The sequence below is a fragment of the Lepisosteus platostomus genome, chromosome 5 (genome assembly GCF_059453375.1).
Source record: "Lepisosteus platostomus isolate fLepPlt1 chromosome 5, fLepPlt1.hap1, whole genome shotgun sequence".
Lineage (NCBI taxonomy): Eukaryota > Metazoa > Chordata > Actinopteri > Semionotiformes > Lepisosteidae > Lepisosteus > Lepisosteus platostomus.
The window spans coordinates 17,037,324-17,062,381 of record NC_142615.1 but is presented as its reverse complement, the minus strand read 5'-3'; the positions used below and the strand labels follow the sequence as shown (position 1 = coordinate 17,062,381).

The window sequence follows — 25,058 nt, the reverse complement described above, 5'->3', positions numbered from 1 at the left end:
CCCCCTCGATAAAAGAAAGTGTGGACGGACGTGTCGCATGTTCCGTACTCTGTCTGACAGCGAGTTTAACACACTTTCCACGGAAATTAGAAACTAATTGAACAATAAATTAATCTGAGCAAATTTTACACGTGTGGGTGATTTAATTCTGTCGAAATTGCGTGGAACTCCTCCGCTGAGGTCAGATACACACGGGAAAATGTTCAGGCGGCTTCACGGAGTCCCGCCTCAGACTGAAATCAGGTTCTAATTAGACGCTGAGAACAATCCGGATCTCTGTATGTAATTGATTGTGTTGATTGTGTGACCAGGTGTGCGGTAACAGGTCCTGCCAGTATAAAAACCTAGTCACCGCGTTCACACTTTATGCTTTCTTGCTTCAACACAGTTTTGTGGTTTACTTATTTTACTCCTGTAGCAATTGAGCGGGACGTTAATTTGGCGATGCGCTCGTTTCTCTTTATGCTGTGCCTGTGCACATGGGCCGGGCTCCCCGCACTGGTTTCCGCCGGGCCGGCTGGCTGGGACTCTCGGGAATTGGCGCTCCAGGCCGACCTCCCGGCTCCTGAAGACGCAGCCCAGTTGGAGGACTTGAACCTGGCAGATGCGCCCTCCGAAGACCTGTCTGCAAGCGAGAACGACTCGCAGTCCTTGGCTCCCGACTTTCGCCGCCTTCCCGTGTCCAGAGACGCGTACTCGCCCTACTTCGACAAGGAGAAGATGAAGCCCGAAGCCGGCAGCCGCCCCTTACCCGCCTACATCAAGAGCGTCCTGTTTCCTCCCCAGCGAGGGCGGCAGCCGGCTCGCCCGGCCATCGGGGGCACCCGAGGAGTGGCTGTGTGGTGTGACTCCAGCAGGATGTACGTGAGGGTCAGTCGGCTCCTGTTCGGCTTCAGCTGTCGGCCATCGGAGGTGACCTTGGGCAACTGCAGCGTCAGCCGAACCACACGCAGTTACTTCTACTTCATCTACGGGCTTCACGAGTGCGGCACCGAGCGATCGGTAAGCGGGTCTTCATCTACAGGCAGTGTATCGACGTGAGCTGTAGGGCCAGTGTCGGGGTTGCCTTTCCTGGGAATATCCCTTCCTCTGTGACCCTGCAGGTTGTCCAGGGCCGCCTGGTGTACTCCAACACTCTCCGCTATGCCCCGCCCTCCTCCAGTGCACCTGTGCATCGCTTCATTCCCTTCTCTGTGCCGGTCAAGTGCTCCTACAACAGGTAGGCAGGGCTCTGCTGCTGAGAAGCCGCTAGGAAAGTGTCCAGATGCCCCTCATCCCCCCCCCCTGTTCTGCAGGTTCCACTACTCCTACAAGGTTGGCTATGTCCCCACGTGGGCCAGGAGAAGGACCTTCTTCAAGGACCTGAAGAACAAACACAGCTTTGTGCTGCTCACCACCAACTGTAAGCTCCTTGAGTGAGTGGCTCCTCCTGCCTGCAGGGGGTGTTGTGTGCAGGTGTAATGCTGCCTCTCTCTCTCCAGCCCGCTGGGTCCGGCTCTCTCCTAAGGATGAGTACTTCCTGGGTCAGCCCATGTACTTCCAGGCCACTGCCTACTTTGCCACAGCAGAGCAGAGGCTGTACATCCACTCGTGTTACGTAACGGAGAAACCAGACCAGCACTCCCAGCCCCGTTTCCCCGTGATCGACAACTTGGGGTACGGCCCCTTCTGGGAGGGGAGGTGGGCAGGAGCCCTGAGAGCCTGCAGGGGTTCATCCTTGTCCTTGTCCCCAGGTGCATGGTGGACAGCAAGGCAGATGGCTGCCTGTCCAGGTTTGTCCCCTCCAAGCAGAAGGATGTGCTCCGCTTCACAATTGATGCCTTCCTCTTCCAGAAGAAGCTGTCCAGGAAGGTACTGCTCTCAAAGGCTGCTCAGCCTTCTTGCTCTACTGATCCATTGTCTGCTTTTCCATCCATGATCTAGATGTGAACCAGACTGTGGCAGCTGTAGTGCCTAGAGCTGCCAGCTTGCCTTCACTGATGGCAGAAGGTCTTTCTCTGTCCCTCTATTGGCCTTGATCCCTTAATGCTGTGACCTTCCCTCTTGCAGCATGAAGTGACTGAGCTGTACATGCACTGTGTCATGGCTGTGGCTCCTGCTAAAGCAACACCAGGGACCAAGTCCTGCACCTACAACAGGGAGGCTAAGAGGTACTTCTGCAAGGAGCCTGCTGAGGGTGCTCTGGGACATGCCAGGTTTAGGCCTCACCTGTCCTCCTCCTCTCCTCCAGGTGGGAGGAGCTGTATGGTGACCATGAGGTCTGTGCCTGCTGTGAGTCCAGGTGTGCTGGCAGTCGGAATGAAGGTGGGTCTGGTTCTCTATCCCTTGTGGATGCATCTCTGCCCAAGAGACAACCATGCTTGGACAACTGAGGAATGATCCCGTGCTGGACAAAGGGACTGTTTAGATGAGTAGCATCACTGTGGGTCTCTGGGTATAGCAGATCCCTTACTCCTGGGTGCTGCTTGTCCACAGGTACCAGGAGCCTGGTGACCAGTAGTCGGGTGGCTGTGGCACCAGTAGAAGCTCCTCTGGATGTGGGAGCTGACTGGACTGAGGATGAGGAAGGAGACCCTCGGAGCTCCAGTGAAGATGCTGAGAGCACCAGTGAGGATGTGGAGGGAGCAGATGACTTTGGAGATGTTGGCCAGTGGACAGGTAGGGTCTGGCAGGAGGAGCTCCTGTAGGGGTGGTGTCCTGCAGTGTAGCTGGATTGTTCTCCTTCCTCCCCAGGTGCCTGAATGAAGGCTCCAGCCTGGCCCTTGTGACTCTCCTGCCTCCATTTGCCTTGTAATGGCAACATCTCAATAAAGCTGTGAAAGACCCTTCTGCCTGCCCTTGTTTCTTTATGGTTTATAGGTTTGAATGGGGTGGAGGAATTCAAGGGAAGTATTTGTGGGGGTTCCCCTTTCAAGAATGCTTCCCGTATTGCTGCCAATGAGGACTGAAAATGGCTGGAGTAATAAAGCGTTGTACTGGGGGAAGATAGCCGCACTATTCCTTGGGCAGGTCATTGTGACTTTTTTACTGGGGGAGAGACAGAGGTGTTCAATATACTGGCAGTCCTCCTGTTTCCTAGAGGGGTAGTGCTTATGGAGTGTGAGTTACTACTGTAGTGCCCAGTAAGAGTGAGATCTGATGTCCTATTCTAGGCTGCACAAACTGACTAAAAGAAACACAAGGAAGGGATTGTCAACAGGGGCTTGGTGTAAAGTAGGCCTTCCCTTCCTTAGCAGAGGAACAATTCTGGTGCCCAAACATTACTGAATAAAGGTACAGTTAGAATCTTGGAGGTCTTGTCTTATGGGTGTTGGTTTCACAGTATTGGACAGTCACGGGAAGTATTAGGATTGAAACTGGAGATCCCAGTACTTGATCCGGAAGACAAGTGTTCACAACCACCTCTACCAGCAGCGCAGACTGTGTAGATTGAGACTGAACGCTTACTACACAAAGCCTCTCCACTGTTTCAGTGTCACATGTCATGAATTTCAAGTGAATCCTAGTCTTCCTTTGTGACTACCTATAATTTGCACAAATCCTGCTGGCCCACTACCACTGTTAATTTTTAGCCCTACTGCCTACTTCATGCCCTATTAAAGTTTCAAGGGTTTAGGCTAAACTATTTTATATAATGGTTCTGAAGGTGGCTTCTCAAAGCACTTGACAGAATTACAATAAGAATACACAGGATAAAACAATTCCAATAGACAGAGGAGACCATGGATGGTGGTACTAAGGAAAGTAGAAGCAGAGGGGTAAAGAATGGAACCAGTTCAGTAAAGGCTCTTCTACAGAACAAGGTGTTGAGTCTGAATTTGAAGGAGTTTAGGGAAGGTGACTCTGGTATCCTTGGGGCGAGAGTTCCAGAGCTTGGGGGCATAACAGGAGAAGGCCTTGTCACTCATACAGTGTAGATGGGCGTGGGGGACAGTTAGGAGACCAGAATAAGAAGAGCGAAGGTTCTGAGGTGGGGAGTAGGGTGATAATAGATCAAACTGCTACTGAGGTGCAACTGAAATGTGACGGCATGTTCTACAATTTATGCAAGAAAGGGTAATGTTAGGCTTTTATGGACCGTTGGTACAACAGCAGTGCTCAAGGATTCATTTCTAATATTGAGGACAATGGGTTATATACCCATCGTTCTTACCAAAGGATCAGAGACCTTTTGCTATATAAAAAGACTCCTTTCCACCACTAATTTATACAGGTTTGGTTCATTTGGGTTTTATCAGTTAAACATTTCAGTGAAGTCATTGTCCTGCTCGCGGCCGAGCCCGACACACTGTACCGTCTGGTTTCTGTCGCTGGGCGCTCACCCTGCGGTCCATATGGGTCCTAATGCCCCAGTATATGGTAGTGGCAATTTCCCTAAGGAAACAAATACTCCACATTAGTCTGAATGCCACATTCTTCATTGGTCCCATTACATCACAGAAAAACAAAACTACTCACTCTTTAATCTCGTCTAATCCAAGACGCACCGAATATCACAGTCTTCTTTTAACACGCGTGCTGTGATTCATGTAGCAGAAATGACAACCGAGGAGCCGAGAGATTATTTCAGCATTTCGCGTCTGAACGGAAAACACAAACGACCAACTTGGAATGACTTGCTTTTGACGCTTTTCAAAGCCTTCTTTGTGCACGACGACTGCGCCACCAAGCAAACTACATAAATATGAGAAAACACGCAAGAGAGTTGTCACTCAGACTGTCGAAGGGTCGATGTATACTGGGGCTCAGTTGAAATGCAACGTCAGGACTTTTCCGAATTATGTCACACGAAGAGAGCACAGCCCTTCCCGCCCTGCCGCGTGTGTCTCGGTAACTCGCTGTGATCGTATAGTGGTCAGTACTTTGCGTTGTGGCCGCAACAACCCCGGTTCGAATCCGGGTCACGGCAGAATAGGGGCGTCTGCTTTTACTACTCGCACGAATGAAGGCAAAAAAAAGCCAATCGACGTGAACGAACGGCGCTTTACAGAGGAGTACTGCCTGACTGGATCGTTGATGAACGACAGAGGCCACTCCGACCTCTTCTCGGTTTTCTTCAATGACTTACTAAGGATCTTCTTCACATTCGCCCATGCAGGGGAAGCCAGTTACACCAAAGCAAACGCAGGAAAGTGCATTTCAAGCAGAGACCAGGAGGGACTTGTTTACACCGAGAGTGGGCGGAGAATGGAACAATGCGCCCAGCCCTGTTGCTGGAGCCAATTCTTGATGAGCTCTTGGGCTCACTAAGAGGCCCCCGCTGGATGCTAATCTTTCTGTTGTTCTTGCAGGTCCTGCGCTGCTTTTGAGCCGACAGAGCTCGACCTGGTCTGTCGGCACAGCCCAATTGCAAATGATCGGCTCCGCGTACAGAAGGAACGTGCGTTTGGTACAAGAGTGCACGAAGGCACCGGAAATACATTGGGAACAAATGACCGGTCGCTCAAGACCTCTGTGAAGTACAGGAGCGTGCAAAACGAGGCTGTTTACACATTGTGAATGCTTTCTCAGCCTTTACTTTTTCATTTATATGACATTTTTTTGACCAAGCACGAATATTCTTTTGTCCATATCTTCGCAACGGAAGCACAGAACGCCTTCAAACCAAATGCATTTTAAGGACCACGACGTGGATATTTCCACAGCCTCTACATCAAAGTATCAGTGAGCTAATTATCTTTTTTTAAACCTCCGGTTTTTCATCGATGCGTAATTACGCAGTAACTGGAACCCGGGGGACCGCTGTATACACAAGTTCACAACGCGAGAAATACTGTTCAATACGGCTTCATGCAAAAAACGCATATATGACCATAGGCAAAAGAATAGTGCAGTCTCCAATTACTCAGACTGTAAGCACGGGAATAAAGCTTTGTCAGAATTCTGAAACCCTTCCTTTATGTCCTGTTTTCATTCAGGTAAGAGTCAACTATATTCACAATACTACTGACAGCAGGAAGATTAAAATATTCTTTACTCAGCAGCTTATTAAAAACAGCTCCCATGATGTTCAAACCGATTTTTTACACAGAACACTGACACAGCTTTGTGTTCTGAATCTCTTTTTCTCTTGCTTTTATTTAATGTGGCACAATGCACTGGGATAGGGGTATTCTGTTCACAAACCAATAGCATTTAAACCACAGCACCCACAATGCTGCAAGTAAGTGTTTTGCACACTAAGCAGAGAGCGATGTCTTCCTCGTTAGTATAGTGGCGAGTATCCCCACCTGTCACACGGGAGACCGGGGTACATCAGGACGGCCACAACGCAAAGTACTGACCCTTATACGATCACGGCGAGTTACCGATACACACGTGGCAGGGCGGAAAAGGCTGTGCTCTCTTCGTGTGACATAATTCGGAAAAGTCCTGACGTTGCATTTCAACTGAGCCCTAGTATACATCGACCCTTCGACACTCTGAGTGACAACTCTCTTGCGTCTTTTCTCATATTTATGTAGTTTGCTTGCATGATGCCGGGCACAGCATGGTTGTTCGCTGCCATATAGTCTAGCCGTTAGGGTTCCTGGTTTTCACCCAGGCGGTTCGACTCGGTTTTGCCTCCTGCTTTCCAAAAGATCAGCACCATGTACGAAAGACCCGCATTAAAACTACTCGAACGTGCAAAACGTGCGAGAAGAGGGGGCGCTTGTTTCCAACCGAAACTTCTCGCGTGTGAGACGAGCTGATCATCGCTGTGGGAGGGTTACTCTGGTAGACAGGGCTGACCTTCGGCAATAGGATTTATAGTCTCCAAGATGATATTTGCACTTTCTGGAGAGGCGATTTTCTCCACTTCAGTAGCCCGATTTCGTCGATTGCGTGGAGAGGGCTGTAGAATGTGGCGCCGCCTTTCCTGCTCCGTCCATGACAGGCGTGCTGGTCTCTGGAGAGAGAGCACGATCCATCAGCGCACTCCAATAAAGGCACTGGAAGCAGCTGAATCGCATTGGCGAAGCTCAGCGCTGGGCCGCTGGGCACATCTTACCACCGTTTCCGTAGTGTAGTGGTTATCACGTTTGCCTCACACGCGAAAGGTCCCCAGCTCGAAACCGGGCGGAAACAGACATCTTTTGTCGCCAGGCACAAAAGGGGTTTGGGGATTCGCCTAGCGCTGTGATCGAACAGACCCACTCACCTCTTAGTGTGGCGGGATCTGCACAGTGCATGTCACAGCGCATCCTGCTTTCACTTCAATGCGCGTCCTGATGTACCCCAGTCTCCCGCGTGACAGGTGGGGACAGGTGACAGGTCCTATACTAACGAGGAAGACATCGCTCTCTCCGACCCCCGGCATCGTGTCCCGACCCACCGTGCTGGAAGCCGACGCGTGCTGTGATTCCTTTACGGAGCAGAAATGACAACCGAGGAGCTGAGAGATCATTTCAGCATTTCGCGTCTGAACGGAAAACACAAACGACCAACTCGGAATGACTTGCCTTTGACGCTTCTCAAAACGTTCTTTGTGCATCGAACAGACCCAGTGGGCAAAAGACATATAATATACGTCTATTAAACGCATACCTTAGACGTCTAAATGTGGTCTACAATTCCTCTAGAATGAAATTCTAATATACGTCTAAAGTTATACGTCAATTATACGTCTATGTTTAGACGTTCATTATACATAAATGGTTGGAGTTCTATTATACGGATAAATTTAGAGGACTATTATACGTATATGGTTAGAGGTCTATTATACGTATAACTTTAGAGGTCTATTATACGTATATGGTTAGAGGTCTATTATACGTATAACTTTAGACGTCTATTATACGTATAACTTTAGATGTCTATTATACAGATAACTTTAGACGTCTATTATACGTATATGGTGTTGCGGCAATGCTTGTTAATAAGACAGAATTAAGCGTTGGTATGCTCCTAAAAGAGGGCCCATCTCACCCTCCATCTCTGTGGTGCAGCCACAGAGAAAGAATTCATGCAAGCTGATTTAAGAGTGTTTTCTTGTGATAAGAAACAAGCTCCCAGACGGGGATGCAATTAGCTGAGCCTGGCTATCATGATCAATGGTCATCCATTGGCGCCTATCAGTCTAGGGAGTGCCGAATGGACATCTGGACTGCATTCCTAAGTGTCAAGAGTAAGTGACTTATATCTCACCTTGACCAACCAATCAGGGACTGGCAGGGCGTGGTAATACCACGTGGGTCTCCAATGCCCGCCAAACTCTCAACCAATCAGCACACATCTGGGTCTTGATCAAAAAGGGAGCGCAAGCTCAGTTCTGGGCTCTCCTTGGCCATTTTCGCGCATCCTCAGAGACAATCACGTGACAACTGCTGTTGTCTGCAAAAAGGACTTGGACTTTGTTCTAAGCGCGAGGCCGAGGATCCCGTACGTACTCAGAATTCTACCAACGTGAATGCTCCGCTTGATCAACGGCAGCCTACAGTTGGACCTTCGTCGACAACCTGAATACCTTATTCAGAAGCAGCGCTGGACCGGGAACTAACCAGTTTCTTCCCAGGCAAAAGAGTGACTTGTGAGGACTCGCGGTCACCCTCTGTGCATAGAGACTTTCTACTAGCCAGCCGGACTGCTGGTAGATCCCCTCGGAGCAACGACTGCCCTGCGCGCCGCAGTTAGATTCCTCCGCCCGTCCTACTCCGAGCTGCACCTCGACTGGTTGGCCGGTAGCCAGAGGACGCCGTCACAACGCCCATTGGACAACCGCTGGAACAGAGGCTGCAACAGAGCCTGTCAGCTGGTTTGGTGTTCGTGCCGGGAAATTCCAAATCCAAACACAGTGGATAAGTAAACCCCATGTTCTACATTGCGTCTCGAGAATTCAATTTTACCTCAACACAAGTTGTTATCAATTTAATTCATGAGTAATGTATTTACTTCTGAGTTTAGAGTAACAGTGGGTAATAACACTGATTAGCGATTTGGTAACCGAACGATATATATTGACATATATTCCCTGTTGTGTATCTCTTTGTGTTTGCATCTCTTCGAGATTATATACCTTGTATATTGATAACCCTCACCGTAAGGTCTGCCGCTCGTATCCAGGCAGACTAGTATATGTTTGGTGCACAGTTATATTAATAAATGTATCCCGTGTATTGAACCCGTGTGTGTGCGTTGTTAGTTGTTCTGACGATTGATTTTCTAAAAGCCCCAACGAACAACCTCGTGATTACTGCTACAATTAATAATTGTCTCAGTAAACCCATCAAACCACTACATTTAATGGCGTCCCTGGGTGGGCGGAGTTTAGAATGAAATGAGAATCAATCGCACAGAATAACTGATATTGCTGTGAGTTCAAGTTCAGCACAGCACCGCGGCTTCTATACGCGAATACCGGGTGTGCTAATAACTGCGCAAAGAAATCCCCCTGTTTTCTAGCGTTTAGTGTAACGTGTGCTGATTGGAAATCCATCTGCTCGGGTGTTTAAATTCCATACTGTATTTTAGTAAAAGGAGAAAAAAAAGTAATACTCTTAACGTTTCTCTGACGTAATGACAATGGCTGCTAAAATGTCTGAAGTGGAGTCGCTTATAAGTACTATTTCTAGCGACGACAATCCTGGTTACTGGAGCGGTATCGAAAAGTTGAACTTTGATGATATTGAGAAGCTGCAAGTAGATTTAGTAGCCAAGGTAGCGAACCAGCTTAACACAGGAGGGTCTGTGAACGCAGTTCAGGTCCTATCGAGTTTCGCCTTAAATCTAGCTAAACAGCTGGAACTGTCTTTGTCCGAGCTGACAAAGTTTCAAAAGCTTCAGGGAAAGCTAGAAAGATATAAGGCGGAGCGAGTTGAGTTGCTGGATATAATCAGAGAAAAGAGAGTGAAAAATGAGGAAAGTGAAGACAGACTCAGGGAAGTTTTAGGTAAATTAGATGACCTGTCTGCTAGAGAAACTGCGGCTGAGGTAGCTAGGAGAGACCTGGAAGCGAGCTTGAAAGAAAAAGAAAAAGAAATTGAGAGTTTAAATGAACTCAGCCAGGAAAGGCAAAAGGAGTTAGATGCTTTCGTACTGGAAGCAAAACAGGCTAGATCCCACTTGCGTGCCAGCCCACCTAGCAGCCCGGAGCGCTCACCCAGCGCGCCGGGAGGAGGTTTCTCCCGGCCAGGGTCTGTGGTCGGATCGGCATGGGGGAGATCGCCGAGTCCTGCGCGAGACGCAAGGGCGATGCAATTCAGGCAGAGACCCCCTGCTCCTGATCACGGCCGTCCCCCTGCCCGCGGAGAAACCGTAAAAATTAATCTCCACTCCCTGAGGCAGTTAGCCAAAGATGTAGAAAGGTTTGACCCGTCAGTGTCAGGGAATAATGTGGAAACCTACATCGATGAGCTGAGACATACTTTGCAGTTTATGCCCGGAGCGTCCGAACAGGAAAAGGCTATGTTAGTAAGGAAAACTACTATCCGAGCGGTACACGAGTGGATGTCCAGACAAGGACCGGAGGTCTGTAATAGCTTTGAGGAGCTGTGTCAGGCAATGATCGGAGAATTTTCGGCTTTTATCGATCCCATAGCTGCCGTGGCCGCTGCGCACCATATTAAGCACGAAAAAGCTGAAGCCCCTCGTGACTACTATGAGAGGCTTAGGCGCACTTATTTTGCAGGGCGGAATGAAGAGGGTTGCGAAGAGAACGTGAATTTCAAAGGTTTATTCATTGCTAATCTGCATCCCTCAGTCAGAAAAATGATTGTGATGCACACACTAAAAAAACTGGGGAGCTGAAGTCTCTGCTTCCTCAGAGCGAAAACCTGCTAAAACGGCCGTGTTCACCACTAAAGCCAGCAGGGTTGACGACTCGCCTCAGCTTGAGGGAGCTGAGGTTCCTGAGCCCGCTAAGCCCCGGCGCAAAATAGGCAGGCAGGACCGCACTAAGCGTCAGAGCCGCCGTGAGCGCTACGGGGAAGGCAAGGGCTCAGGCAGAGCCTATCATAAGGCTGGACGAAGGGAGTCGACTGCAGCCCGCTTGGCCCGGCTTGAACAAGCCCTGTGTCATGATATTAGTCCCCCCTCCTTAAGGGTGCTCCAGCCCTTTCACTTAAGACTTTATCCTCTGCACCTGTTTCCCATTCCCAGCCCACCTTAAAAGCCAGGCGCTGACGCTCATCCGGTCTCTGCATCTGATTTCCATATCGTGCGAGTCCGGGACCTGGAAGCGCCTGGTCCCGTTAAGGTTTTAACCTCCGTTCCCGTTCCCGTTCCTGTTCCAGTTCCCCGTCCGCCGGTTCCGACCCGGCCTTCGTGGCTTTTAATTCCTTCTTCTGATGGATCTTCTGGTTTTGGACTTACCCTTGTGTTTTGGATATTCCCAAAGGACTACTCTCTCGGATTGTTCGCCTCGGCCACACCTTCCCCGTGCACCAGTGCACCTTGGACACGCCCCCCTGTCTTCAGCCCCGTATTCCTGCATGACGTTTCCCTAGTGTTTCCCCACTCCGTCGGACTGTGTCGTCCGCATAGGGTCCGGAAAGAACTGTTCGTTACACCCTGCTTGAGAGATCAGGACAGGGTAAACCTTCCGCACCGAATGCCGGAAGCGTGAATAAGCTGAGGGGGGCCACGCCCCTTCTCACTGGAGGAGGCGGGGATCCACCCAAACCCCTCCCTCAGTCTATCTGATTGGGTGGGAGGGTTCCTGCCTGGAAGAAGGCTGTGACTCTGAGTTGGGCGCTGACCCCGCCCCTGAAGTCAAAGAAAAGACAGGCTTCCAACAATTCTTAGGGAATCTCAGCCAGAAAGGCAAAGCAAGGCGTATTTATATCAAGGTTTCTCTTGAAAACATCTTAGATAGAGAAGCACTGATTGACACTGGGGCTGAAATTAGTTTGATGTCAGCCGATCTACTCAGCGAGCTCAAACGAGTAGCGAAAGGAAAAGGCATCAGACTTAAGGTAGAACCGTGTAAGATAGATATTTCCAGCTATACCCAGGATCACACACCGAGTGTGGGTGGCACTTAGGTTCGGGCCAATGAACGTGGTGCATCCTGTTTATATCTCTAGGTTTAAAACAGAGCCACTACTCATTGGCCAAGACCTGCTTGACAGGCTGGAGCCTCTGGTGGACTGCCAGCGTGGAAAATTGTGGGCTCAGGTCAAAAACCCTAAGCCTGTCGCAAAGCAAAAAGGGGGGTTCAGTGGTTATGCTGTGATCACACAGTGCCCACTGAACACTATAGCTGAGTTGGAGGTTCCTCCTGGTTCCTCTGGACGAGAAATAAATGTCTCTTCTTGCTTTCCAAAACTACAGGGAAGTCGTGCCCTGGCCAAGGTCCCAACAGCCTCCATGCCACAGGAGCGGTGCTCCGAGCAGCCGCCTGATCCACCAGGTAAAGCAAACCCCTTTCACATCCCTAAAGAGGAGCGGATCTCCCCACTTGGTGATGAAAAGGAGCTTTCCCTGTGCACCCTGGCACCCAAGAGGGGTCAGGACCACCACCCCGCAGGGGTGGAAAGGATCCAGATGGCAAGAGAGCAGGTTGGTGAAGTAGCCCTCACCCTTAGCTCTGAGAGGTCCTCTATTAGTGAGGATCTGCTTGAGCAGCTGTCACAGGGCCACCGCCAGATGCCCCTGGTGCAACATTCACAGGTTAGACAGGAGGTCCAGCTGGACACTGGGACTACTGCGCTGTGGACACATCTGATCCCAGATGCCGATTCCCTCTGCTGTGATCCAGGGAACCTGCAGTCAGGTAACATTATTTCTCACAACTACCAGGTAGTGAGAGAGACCGACCTGATTGTTCCTGCCTCAACGGCAGGGTTTCCAACACACCCAGTCCCCAAGAAGGGACAGGGAATGAAAGCCGAGCCGGTTTTCTTACAGCCACCAGCTCAGTCTGTCAGTCTGAGTCTGACCAACAGTGGTTCAGCCATACTGGAGCTGGATGCTCAAGCCACCCGCCTGCCAGCGCAGGACATCGCAAAGAGGGGTGTCAGAATCCCCGCCTGCACTGACATGGGCCTGGTGGGTGATAGCGAGTTCAAAGACAGTGAACTAGCTATCCCAGTGCTGGGGCAGCTCCCTGAACCCCTAGCGAGGGAAGGGGGGAGCGAGCAGGTGTCCTACACCCACACCCAGTGAACGATTGTAAACATGCCGATAGAGGGATTCCTCAATCAGGAGGGGTGCAGGGTGGACCTGAACAGTGAGAATGGGGTAACAATCCCAGATCACTCAGGTGCTCCAGATGACCACTCAGCCGAGGGTCAGGCATGCTCCACCGCTGCACCGCCCCCTGCAGGGTTCCTAGAGCACAGGCATGAACAAATCAAAAAAGCAGATGCCCTGGAAATGGAGGAGCAGCATCAGCAGCTGCGTCAGATCTCCCCAGATTTCCAGGATGTTGGTGCCCAGGATGCCACATGGCATACTGAGAAAGACACCATGTACACGCTGCGCCAGCTTAGAAAGGCGACAGTCACTCAGAAGGAGATGACTGGGATCAGCCACCCTTAAAAACTTTTGGGAGGACTGATTGCTGCCGCCACTGTTGTGCATTTGCTCTTTTTGGTAGGTTTGTTTGTTACCGGCACTCTCACCCTGACTGCCCCAAGAAGGCAGGTGTCAGAAATGCCAGAGGGTAGTGAAAGACTGTATCAACAGAAGCAGCGGCTGGAAAGCCTAGGGAAACCCTTACAGGGCACAATATTAGCAGTAAACCTTCATGCAGCAGTGTTAAATAACACCCTCCACACCGTGGGCAGGATTGTCGACGTGTTACAGTAGGATTATGCTTACGTGCAACAGGTCAGAATGCTGATGCAGGATTTGCTTAGGGAGCTTAGTGCCACGGTAACTAGCCTAGCCATGGGGCAGATTCCAACCTACTTGGTTCCACTGTCCTTGGTAGAAGAAGTACTGAGGACCACCACTTCTGAGATGGTGCAGCCAGTGCAAGTACATCTTGCATACAGTCTAGGCAGTGCCATTCCCATACATGTCAACCCCAAAGCCAAGGAAATAGGTTTCCTGTTGAACCTTCCCATCGTGAGTAGCAAGGATATCTATAGACTCAAGTCTATATCGAACGTTGGCTTCTGGAGGGGGGACATGCATGTGAAGTTGACCACCCCACCGCTCGTAGCTTACCAGGAGGATGATCCAAATTTGTACCTTGTTCCAAACCTGGAACTGTGTATGTCAACCAAGGATATCCACTGGGTATGCCCAAGTAAGCCATTCCTTAGGGACACAACTCAGAGGTTGTGTGGTATCAGAAAGGGGGCCGCCACTGAAAAGTGTAAAGCCACAGTGATGAGCAAAAGTGAGGTTAACGGACCCCAGGTTGAGCAGGTGGGAAAGAAATGGCTGGTCGGCACACCACGGTTAACTGTTACAATAACCTATGACAGACATGATACAGCTACCGAAGTGCAGCTACCCAACCAAACAGTTTTTCTACAAGTTCCTGAAGGAGCTATAGTGCATCTCAATGATATAGCACTGTATCACCTGGAGTCATAAGTGTATGAAATGGAACTCGAGATTGTGGACGCTTTCAGAGGACACAGCGTTGACTTGGATAAGAGAATCCAAGAGACAGTAAGTCTTGAGGGTGTACAGGTAGTCAAATTTGTTCTCAACGACACAAACTTAAAAACTACGCTGGTAGGTCCCAAGCACAGTCATTGTGGATCCTCTGGGGCGCTAGGAACAGTAAACGTGGTCATCTTGACACTGCTGCTGGGTAGCTGGATCATGGCTGGGGTAATGTGTTGGATGCTGTTCTCTTGTATCAAAGCCTTGCGGGGTAGTTTGAATGAGACAAAGGGAGCAATGGTGTATCACCGAAATCAGGTAACCACTCCCAAACGTCTGCCTGCTGCAGAGCTATCCGATACTGATAGTGAACTGCCGGAAGTTTAAGGTCTAGGGCTGATGATGATGCCCGATGCCTCATTTCTATGTACCTTATAATTGAGAGCAGGTATACGCAATGTTCTTTCCAACACTATTTCCTGTACAAATTCTCGAGAGGTAATGTGAATATTGGGTGGTAGAATCCACCGTGGTACAACAGACATCACTTAACTCTGTTTTTGTTTTGAAGGCAACAACGCCTCAGGACCTCGTGACCTTCAAAAAGGGGGGATATGTAGCGGCAATGCTTGTTAATAAGACAGAATTAAGCGTTGGTATGCTGTCCTAAAGGAGGCCCCATCTCACCCTCCATCTCTGTGGTGCTGCCACAGAGAAAGTATTTATGCAGGCTGATTTAAGATGTTTTCTTTTGATAAGGAACAAGCTCCCAGACGGGGATGCACTTAGCTAAGCCTGGCTATCATGATCAATGGTCATCCATTGGCGCCTATCAGTCTAGGGAGTGCCGAATGGACATCTGGACTGCATTCCTAAGTGTCAAGAGTAAGTGACTTATATCTCATCTTGACCAACCAATCAGGGACTGGCAGGGCGTGGTAATACCACGTGGGTCTCCAATGCCCGCCAAACTCTCAACCAATCAGCACACATCTGGGTCTTGGTCAAAAAGGGAGCGCAAGCTCAGATCGGGGCTCTCCTTGGCCATTTTCGCGCATCCTCAGAGACAATCACGTAACAACTGCTGTTGTCTGCAAAAGGACTTGGACTTTGTTCTAAGCGCGAGGCCGAGGATCCCGTATGTACTCAGAATTCTACCAACGTGAATGCTCCGCTTGATCAACGGCAGCCTACAGTTGGACCCTCGTCGACAACCTGAATAGCTTATTCAGAAGCAGCGCTGGACCGGGAACGAACCAGCTTCTTCCCAGGCAAAAGAGTGACTTGTGAGGACTCGCGGTCACACTCTGTGCATAGAGACTTTCTACTAGCCAGCCGGACTGCTGGTAGATCCCCTCGGAGCAACGACTGCCCTGCGCGCCGCAGTCAGATTCCTCCGCCCGTCCTACTCCGAGCTGCACCTTGACTGGTTGGCCGCTAGCCAGAGGACGCCGACACAACGCCCATTGGACAACCGCTGCAACAGAGGCTGCAACAGAGCCTGTCAGCTGGTTTGGTGTTCGTGCCGGGAGATTCCAAATCCATACACAGTGGATAAGTAAACCCCATGTTCTACATTGCGTCTCGAGAATTCAATTGTACCTCAACACAAGATGTTATCAATTTAATTCATGAGTAATGTATTTACTTCCGAGTTTAGAGTAACAGTGGGTAATAACACTGGTTAGCGATTTGATAACCGAACGATATATACTGACATATATTCTCTGTTGTGTATCTCTTTGTGTTTGCATCTCTTCGAGATTATATACCTTGTATATTGATAACCCTCACAGTAAGGTCTGCCGCTCGTATCCAGGCAGACTAGTATATCTTTGGTGCACAATTTATATTAATAAATGTATCTCATGTATTGAACCCGTGTGTGTGCGTTGTTAGTTGTTCTGACGATTGAATTTCTAAAAGCTACAACAAACAACCTCGTGATTACTGTTACAATTAATAATTGTCTCAGTAAACCCATCAAACCACTACACTATTGAGCCATGAAGAAGACCCACCTGTCCCAGTGTATTACCTGTAGTGTTACTTTCAGAAAATCATAAAAAAATAAAGAAAGAGGCCACAGCCACAGCAAGGTTGTATGAGGTTAGGGGCCTTGTCTGGTGTGTAAAACATATGGTTTCAGCAGTGTGGCTGTTGTATTTGAATTACTATTGAGCCATGAAAAAGACCCACCTATCCCAGTGTATACCTGTAGTGTTATCTTCAGAAAATCATAAAAAATAAAGGTTCCACAACCCAAAACAAAGCTGGGAAAAGTCAGAAGACCTGCTTAGTGTGCAAAACACTTACTTGCAGCATTGTGGGTGCTGTGATTTAAATGCTATTGGTTTGTGAACAGAATACCCCTATCCCAGTGCATTGTGCCATATTAAATAAAAGCACGAGAAAAAGAGATTCAGAACGCAAAGCTGTGTCAGTGTTCTGTGTAAAAAATCGGTTTGAACATCATGGGAGCTGTTTTTAATGAGCTGCTGAGTAAAGAATATTTTAATCTTCCTGCTGTCAGTAGTATTGTCAATATAGTTGACCCTTACCTGAATGAAAACAGGGCGTAAAGGAAGGGTTTCAGAAATCAAACAAAGCTTTAATCCTGTGCTTACAGTCTAGGTAATTGGAGACTGCGCTGTTCTGCTTCCTATGGTCATATATGGGTTATTCGCACGAAGCTGTATTGAACAGTATTTTTTGCGTTGTGAACGTCTGTACACAGCGGTCCTCCAGGTTCCAGTAAGTGCGTAATTACGCATCGATGAAAAACCGGAGGTTTAAAAAAAGATAATTAGCCCACTGATAGTTTGATGTAGAGGCTGTGGAAATATCCACAAGTCTTGGTCTTTAAAATGCATTTGGTTTGACGGCGTTCTGTGCTTCCATTGGGAAGATATGGACAAAAGAATATTCGTGCTCGGTCAAAAAAATGTCATAAAAACGAAAAAGTAAAGGCTGAGAAAGCATTCACAATGTATTTTATACACAAAGGAAGTATTCTCACAACTCGCTCGAAGAGTGCCTCGCTGTAGACCAGGATGGCCGAGTGGTTAAGGCGTTGGACTTAAGATCCAATGGACAAATGTCCACGTGGGTTCAATCCCCACTCCTGGTAGTGTTGTAATAAGTTTTAAGTGACAGAACACTTTGATGATTTACACTCTATTTAAATATGAATTTGCTAAATTTCAGTTTAGTTCTCTTCACTCCCACTCCCTGGCATAACTGAGCTCTCACTATGGCATACTGAAGGCTTTACATGCATTAGCTGTGATACAGCTCCCAATAAAGACGGAATCAAACAGTTTGTTCTGTCTCTCATGGTGATCCTCTTCTCGATCCAAATGAAATGTTTAATATGATGCCTCGAGAAAAAAAAAGGAGTGAATTTCCGCCTGTAATGATTGATGCCCCATCAAACATTTTGTAACATCCCCGGAAGATTATACAGTAGAATCCTGGTTTGTGGCTTAAATTCAAGGTAAACAAGACTAAGGAAACGAGTTGGAAACTTGATGTCGAACTGGAATTTAAGTACCCGGAATATTTCACTACATTGGGCAATATGTGCCAGAGAGGAGCACTTTAAATCCCTTCGATAGCTCAGTTGGTAGCGCGGCTGACTGTATTAGAAACAGTTAGGACTCTTTAAGTCGCTGTTTCGACTCCAGCTCGAAGAAAGGTGCTTTTGTGAACTTTAATCAAATAGTTAAAATAGCTAATCTTTTTCACTCAGACGTTGATCAAAAGCTCAATAAACGATGAAGCAGAGGCTCTTGTTCCGAATTCAGCTAACATCTGGTTGTCTTGTTTTGGCAAATATCTTATCTTTGAATTAACCCAGTGGGCAAAAGACGTATAATATACGTCTATTAAACGCATACCTTAGACGTCTAAATATGGTCTACAATTAGTCTAGAATGAAATTCTAATATACGTCTAAAGTTATACGTCAATTATACGTCTATGTTTAGACGTTCATTATACATAAATGGTTGGAGTTCTATTATACGGATAAATTTAGAGGACTATTATACATATATGGTTAGAGTTCCGGATAACTTTAGAGGTCTATTATACGGATAACTTTAGAGGTCTATTATACGTATATGGTTAGAGGTCTATTATACGTATAACTTTAGAGGTCTATTATACGTATATGGTTAGAGGTCTATTATACGGATAACTTTAGACGTCTATTATACGGATAACTATGCAGAGTGCCGTATACTCCTAGTTGCGGCACACACGATATATACAGTAAAAAGCCTCAGGCACTGTGTTAGATGAGTTTTTGACGTTATATATGCGTTTATTAATGTCGTTGATTTTACGGTTGCAATTCGACATTGATTATACTGTAACGCTTACGGCCGACAAGCACTGTGTGTAAGAGCCGGCGTACCAGAGCAGGTGACGTCACCGCCCTTCCCTGGGATAGCAGGACCACAGCTACTGGGCTGTAGAGAGATCTCTCTTTAGCTCACGGGGCTGGGTCGCTGCAGAGAGACGCGGAAGTCCCGGGTTCGAGCCTCCAGTCGGGATGGGGCCGACCAGATGCGGCAAGGGCGCCCGCCTGAGCCCCCGTTGCGTTACAATACGTCGCGGCGACGTATATATACGTATAGCCGTATTTTCGCCGTGAATATACGTATATTCGACGAATCACTGCCCACTGGGAATAGGTTTATTCCATGCTGAAAAGAGAAGAGAGAAAACATAACGTTTCAGCTGTGAAACCTTCTTCAGGTTTGTTTTCTCTCTTCTCTTTTCAGCATGCAATAAACCTACAGTATTACCTGTTCCTTTGCAGATACGAATGCTGACGTAGCTACATACCTGAATATATTAAACGTTTCATCTATATGATCAACATAATGTTCTCCTGAATAACTACTCGAAAGAAGCCGCAGCTCAGGTGTTCGAGAGATTTGAAATCGGATCGGTGGATTTAGAGTCCAGACTGCGAACCGACAGCTGACACATGTCTTTTACAGAACCGTTTTGATTTTCTCTACTTTGGCCCCGTAACGTCATTGTCCTGCTCGCAGCCGAGCCCGACACACGGTACCGTCTGGTTTCTGTCGCTGGGCGGGTCTGTGTGGGTTCTAATACCCCAGTATTATGACGGGGACACTGGACTGTAAACAGGTGCCGTCCTTTGGCTGAGACGTAAAACCGAGGTCCTGACTCTGTAGTCATTAAAAATCCCATCTCTCGAAAGAGTAGGGTAGTAATGTAACCCCGGCATCCTGGCCAAATTTCCCATTGACCCTACCAGTCATGGCCTCCTAATAATCCCCATCTCTGAACTGGCTTCATCACTCTGCTCTCCTCCCCACTAATAGCTGATGTGTGGTGAGCGTTCTGGCGCACTATGGCTGCCGTTGCATCATCCAGGTGGGGCTGCACATTGGTGGAAGGGAGTCCCCATTACCTGTAAAGCGCTTTGAGTGGAGTGTCCAGAAAAGCGCTATATACGTTTAATATTATTATTATTATGTAAAATGCAATAAAAATATCATGTTTGATAAATGTAAAAACTGATAAAGCTAATGCTTTTTTCAGGGCTATATCTACTTAAAAAAAAAAAGAGAAGTCTGTCGCGATTGTGAAATTTGGAGAACATGCACCAGTGGGTGCCTTCACATCTCCAGCTTCAGTCTCGCCTGTAGCTGCAAGAAGGTTAAAAGCGCACAAGTGATCTGTCTTTGGTCAAAGGAATTGCTGGAGCAGTAGGACGCAGAGCAATATCTAGCAGCTGTAGACGATGTTCGGGGAAGAGATAATACTGTTTTCAGCACAGGGAGTGAGAATGAGCTCAGTCCGGCTCCCAGCAGAATCCATCCTGGTTTGGTTACTGTTGACTGTGCGTCTGAGGCTCTTTGGATCGCACGTGAAAAAAAACAACAATTGTTCACATCGTGTGACTTCCACGAGAGGAAGGGAAGATATCATTTTTAAAAATATCAGGACTAAAGATTTGGATCTGGGGCCTCATACTTATCAAATTATTAAAATAATAGTTATTAAAATATCAGATTGTGTTTCTGCAACATTTTGTGCACAGTACGCCATCTTTATCTAAAAATAAAACAGTCACAACGAGGCCTTTACATGCAGTCTGGGGTATTTTTCCCTTTTATATTTTTGCCACTTTATATCGAACCTGTTATACTCCCAAAAGTGCACAGTAGATTGTACTTAATAAAAATGTACAATTCACCACTGGTATAAACAGATGTGTGCCGTGTCTGCCTTTGTAAGCATTTGTTTAAAAAATAAGTTCACAATACGATAAAAACACAGAAAGCACAAACTTAATAATACATCGATACAAGATACAAAAGTAGCTATCCTTTGAAAACAGAGAAAACCTTTATATCTACAAAAAACTTGACATTTGTATGTATTTTTGAATTACAAAGCAGACAGAGTAGTCCCTTAATTCAAAGACTAGATCTTGGCCAAAACAAGACAATCAGACGTGAGCTGACTTCAGAACTGTCACATACTGCCCAATGTTGTGCAATGTTCCGGATGATATAAATCACAGATCGACATCGTTTCCAACTCGTTTCCTTAGTCTTTTTTACCTTGAATTTAACCCACGAACCAGGATTCTACTGTATAAACTTCCAGGGATATTACAAAATGTTTGATGAGGCATCAATCATTCCAGGCGGATATGGACTCATTTTTTTTCTCGGGGGATCATATTAAACATTTCATTTGGATCGAGTAGAGGATCACCATGAGGAACAAAACTAAGTTTCATTATGTGTTTATTAGAAGCTTTATCACAGCTAATGCATGTAAAGCCTTTAGTATGCGACAGTGAGAGTTCAGTTATGCCTGGGAGTGAAGAGAACTGAAATTTAGTAAATTCATATTTAAATAGATTGCAAATCTTCTAAGTGTTCTGTCACTGCAAAATTACAGGAGTCTACCAGCTGCCAGACGTGCTTGTTTTGGGACTATTTCCAATAAGTATCACATTAGTAGTTGTGTGTCCTTACTGGTATCTTTTAAACTGTGAGGGACATTCGGTTATATACAAACGAGACAGAGACACAGTAATAATCCTATTTTACAGTGTCCTGCATTTTAATTTACTGATCAGATAAATTGAAATGTTCTGATTCAGAACCCCTGCAGTTCATACTAATTAGAACTCAACAATGCTCCTGAGTCCTGAGCACTACACTGAGCACACGTTCAGCTGGGCTCTGACTTTGTTCAGCATGACTTGTTGATGCATTTGAGCTCAGAGCTGGAGATGATCTCCATATTCTACCGCACTAACTAGTCCGAAACATAGTACACAGTACACACTTTTTAAGTGAAGTCAGGTTGTTAAAAAATTAAACCAACGCCCTGTCACAAAATCGTACTCCGGTCTCCCGCGCAACAAGCAGGGGTACTCAGCACTGTACTAACGAGGAGCGCTTGTCCGCAGCTCAGCGTGAGCTCTGTTTACTGTCAGCAGACATTTCCTCATTTCAAAAGACGTTTTCACCTGCTCTCAGCTTTTTATAGACGGTCATAAACGCTCAAGAAGTAATTCATTTCAGTTTGAAGTCTGTTTCTGTTGTCTCCGCTCTTGATGAAGAAAAGCCGTGCGTGTGAGACTCCCTCTCTGAAGACGTTTGCCGTCACCCTGCAAGAGAGAAGATCCATCAATCACCGAGGCAACCACTGAGACAATTAACATTAAACACGTGAAATGAGAGATGTTTTCTACCTAGGGATTTTATCGTTTCTACTCTAACTTCTTTGTCAGAAGTGGAATTTGAACAAACGCCTCAAGGAGAAACTGCAACCTGAATGCAACGCCTTAGACCACCAACCATCCTGCCTGGGGCTTTTATATGGAATTATGTTTTATTTCTTTCTACTTGTTGAAAAGAAAAAAGTGAAATCATGTAATTAGGGAAATGTCTTTTGTTCATAGGGAAAACTAGTACGAGCAAATGTAAAGTTTAGAGCAGCGCTCAATAAAAACGATCAGAAACCGAAAGCGCTTCTTATGCGGATCAATATATTCCGATATCGCTGGTTCTGCAGAAGAAATAAGAATAGCTGGACTTCAAGCACTGTGTTGCCATTACGGCTACTCTGGCTGCAGCTGCTGTAAGACCTAGTCAGCCGGCACAGAAAGTTGTAGGAGGTCAGACTGGTTGGCACTGTCTAAATAACAGTGTGCGAATGTAAGCTTATGTATTACTATATACAATGTAATACATGCTCTAAAAGCGTTAATCCTGCACTGGCTGCTATTTGAAACGCCTTCATCAAAGACGCGAATTAGAGATTTATGCAGCTGGCTTTTATGCTTCACAATACATTGCAATCAGGAAAATAAACCAATTAGAATAATGCAAAACAACGTCTGTTCTTAAAAATGATAGCTGTTTTACACTGACGTCGCTCTTTATGAGATAATCCAGATTGTGAAGACAACTGCACCCTAGCAGATCAAAATATTACACAAAGGCTGTAAAGCACACTCTGAATCGATCCGAAAATTTGATTTCCGCGAACCGTTTAGGCTCCAACAGGGAACTTGGCGCAAATTTAAGAACTTTTGTCTTTCCTTGCTTGGGTGTCCCGGTCCTCTGAATAGACGGGTGGGTTCATATCCCACTCCTTACAGCTACTATCTTGCATGTTTCCCGACTGTTGTGCTCGCTAACACGGAAAAAATGGAGAAACCAGTTTGCGGGCACATGATAGGCAGGGAAATGCTTCGTGAACTCTTCAACGTGATCAGCAGAAAGTCAAATAGGCTTCGAATTCTGCCTTAAGAACTGTTTGGGCTGCCTGTAATCTGGAAAGATTTACTGCAAGGTATGCATTCAAATGTGAAAGACCGCAATAAAAAAAACAGAATAAGATTTATTAAAACATTGTTTTCCTTGCAGTTTCTCCTGTATTTCACTAAATGTGGCATTGTGAAATCAACCTGTAGCCCTACGGAATGCAGTCACTCTCCCAGTGACAGCGGCAAGAGCCAAGATGATAACAGTATATCAGAGCTCGAACAGAGTAGAACATTTGTATTAAACTTTCCTATGTGCCTAGCCTTACTGAAGTATTTGTAGCTGTATTTCAGCTTCTGTCTATTTCTATATTTTACAGTAGATAGTGTTTAGCCAGAGAAGAGAGATACAAGCGCTATACCCCCACAGTAACCGTCGATTCCAATAACCTTAACTAAAGCAGGAAGATCATTTTCTGCTCGACACAGCTGTTTTCTGAACTGCAAATCTCCAACACTGACTGGAGGGGCTGTGTATCCAGGCTGAGCGGTTATATGAGAAAAGACTCAGCGAGCTGCAGGTGCGGCTCATTACTCTGCGCTCCCCATGCGGAATGCGCGCATCCTCCCTCCTTTATTACCTTCATACACTCCTCTCAAACCACAGCAAACTCGGTGAACATTTACTGGGTCTTTCTTTCCGAGATCACAGGCAGAAACAATAAACACGCGAAAAACAGGAAGGTATTCCTGATCGTAGGCGAAGATGCGCAAAAAATAAATAAATAGTTATGGCAATGTTGTTACAAAAAAGAGACAAATGAACTTTTTTATTTCATTCGAGCTGTAAATTTGAAAATGTTTTATTTTCAATTATCTAAATAATACAAAACACAATCACTCATCGTAAGCGTCTGACCATTGATATTCCGGAATTATAAGCCCGTACACAGGCATTGCGAAATCAAACGCTCACAAGCAATTCAACGAATATGATGCCTTTCAGGGGCCGAATATTAGATACGAGTCATCGTGCGGAGCTTTTTCCTCCTCTACCGCAGTCTTTGCTTCGGACCACCCCTCTTGCCGCATGTGCGCTTTATTTTCGATTTTCGAATATCTTGAAGAAGTCTGGCAAGCGAGGACTGCTGGATTATTGACGTGTAAACATTGGTTCAAAATCAACATCCTCTGCTATTGCCGTTGCTTCTTTGATAGTATCTTCAAATTCCTCATCTGACTTTCAATATCGAGGGATATTGTGTATAATACCATACTATCTGTAGCTTTCTTTTGATCGCCTGTTTTATTAAAATGCCAGCCTCTTTTACAGTTATTTTAGATGTTTGGCAAGGTGTAATATCCTCCCTCGCATCCTCAGCTAAATTTTTTTAAAGTACAACAAAAATTACATTATATTGAACAGCACTAGGTTAACATTTAGAATTCAAATTAAGGTAAATATACGAAAATATTAAAATATAACTCCGGCGATCTGTCGTTTTTGCTTGTCAAGTTCTCAGATAATTTTGCATTGTATTTTTAATTATTTTAGCTGAGGATGCAACAGGAGTATAAGTGAATTTTCCCGCCACACATTGGGACGTAAATTTCCATGGGTAAATACTATCTGCTTGAAAGTTTCCCTTGTCGGTAATTATTGGAAATTCCCGGTAATGTTGACTCTACCGCAGTCTTTACCTCTGACCAACCCTCAATTGTTTACTACTGCAAATATCAAAATAGTTAAGGTTTTGCGGACAAATTAAATATCTGTGGTGATGATGTTCACTATGGGAGG

The 25,058-nt window shown here is 46.5% G+C and overlaps 1 protein-coding gene, 1 long non-coding RNA gene and 2 other non-coding genes across 4 annotated transcripts; all 4 read left to right on the top strand.

The window, feature by feature from the left end:
• The first annotated feature begins 366 nt into the window (after positions 1-366).
• LOC148664270 (zona pellucida sperm-binding protein 3-like) lies at positions 367-2,372 on the top strand. Its single transcript, XM_088630906.1, has 7 exons — positions 367-1,002; positions 1,104-1,219; positions 1,296-1,402; positions 1,482-1,656; positions 1,734-1,851; positions 2,050-2,150; positions 2,231-2,372. The coding sequence occupies exons 1-7, from the start codon at positions 367-369 to the stop codon at positions 2,370-2,372; spliced, it is 1,395 nt and encodes a 464-aa protein (XP_088487032.1).
• Positions 2,373-2,479: 107 nt separating this feature from the next.
• On the top strand, positions 2,480-2,825 carry LOC148664269 (uncharacterized). Its single transcript, XR_015937149.1, has 2 exons — positions 2,480-2,658; positions 2,734-2,825. It is a non-coding gene; the product is annotated as an uncharacterized LOC148664269 (long non-coding RNA).
• Positions 2,826-4,837: 2,012 nt separating this feature from the next.
• trnah-gug (transfer RNA histidin (anticodon GUG)) lies at positions 4,838-4,909 on the top strand. Its single transcript has one exon. It is a non-coding gene; the product is annotated as a tRNA-His (tRNA).
• Positions 4,910-17,528: 12,619 nt separating this feature from the next.
• Positions 17,529-17,611, top strand: trnal-uaa (transfer RNA leucine (anticodon UAA)). Its single transcript has one exon. It is a non-coding gene; the product is annotated as a tRNA-Leu (tRNA).
• The last annotated feature ends 7,447 nt before the right edge of the window (positions 17,612-25,058 follow it).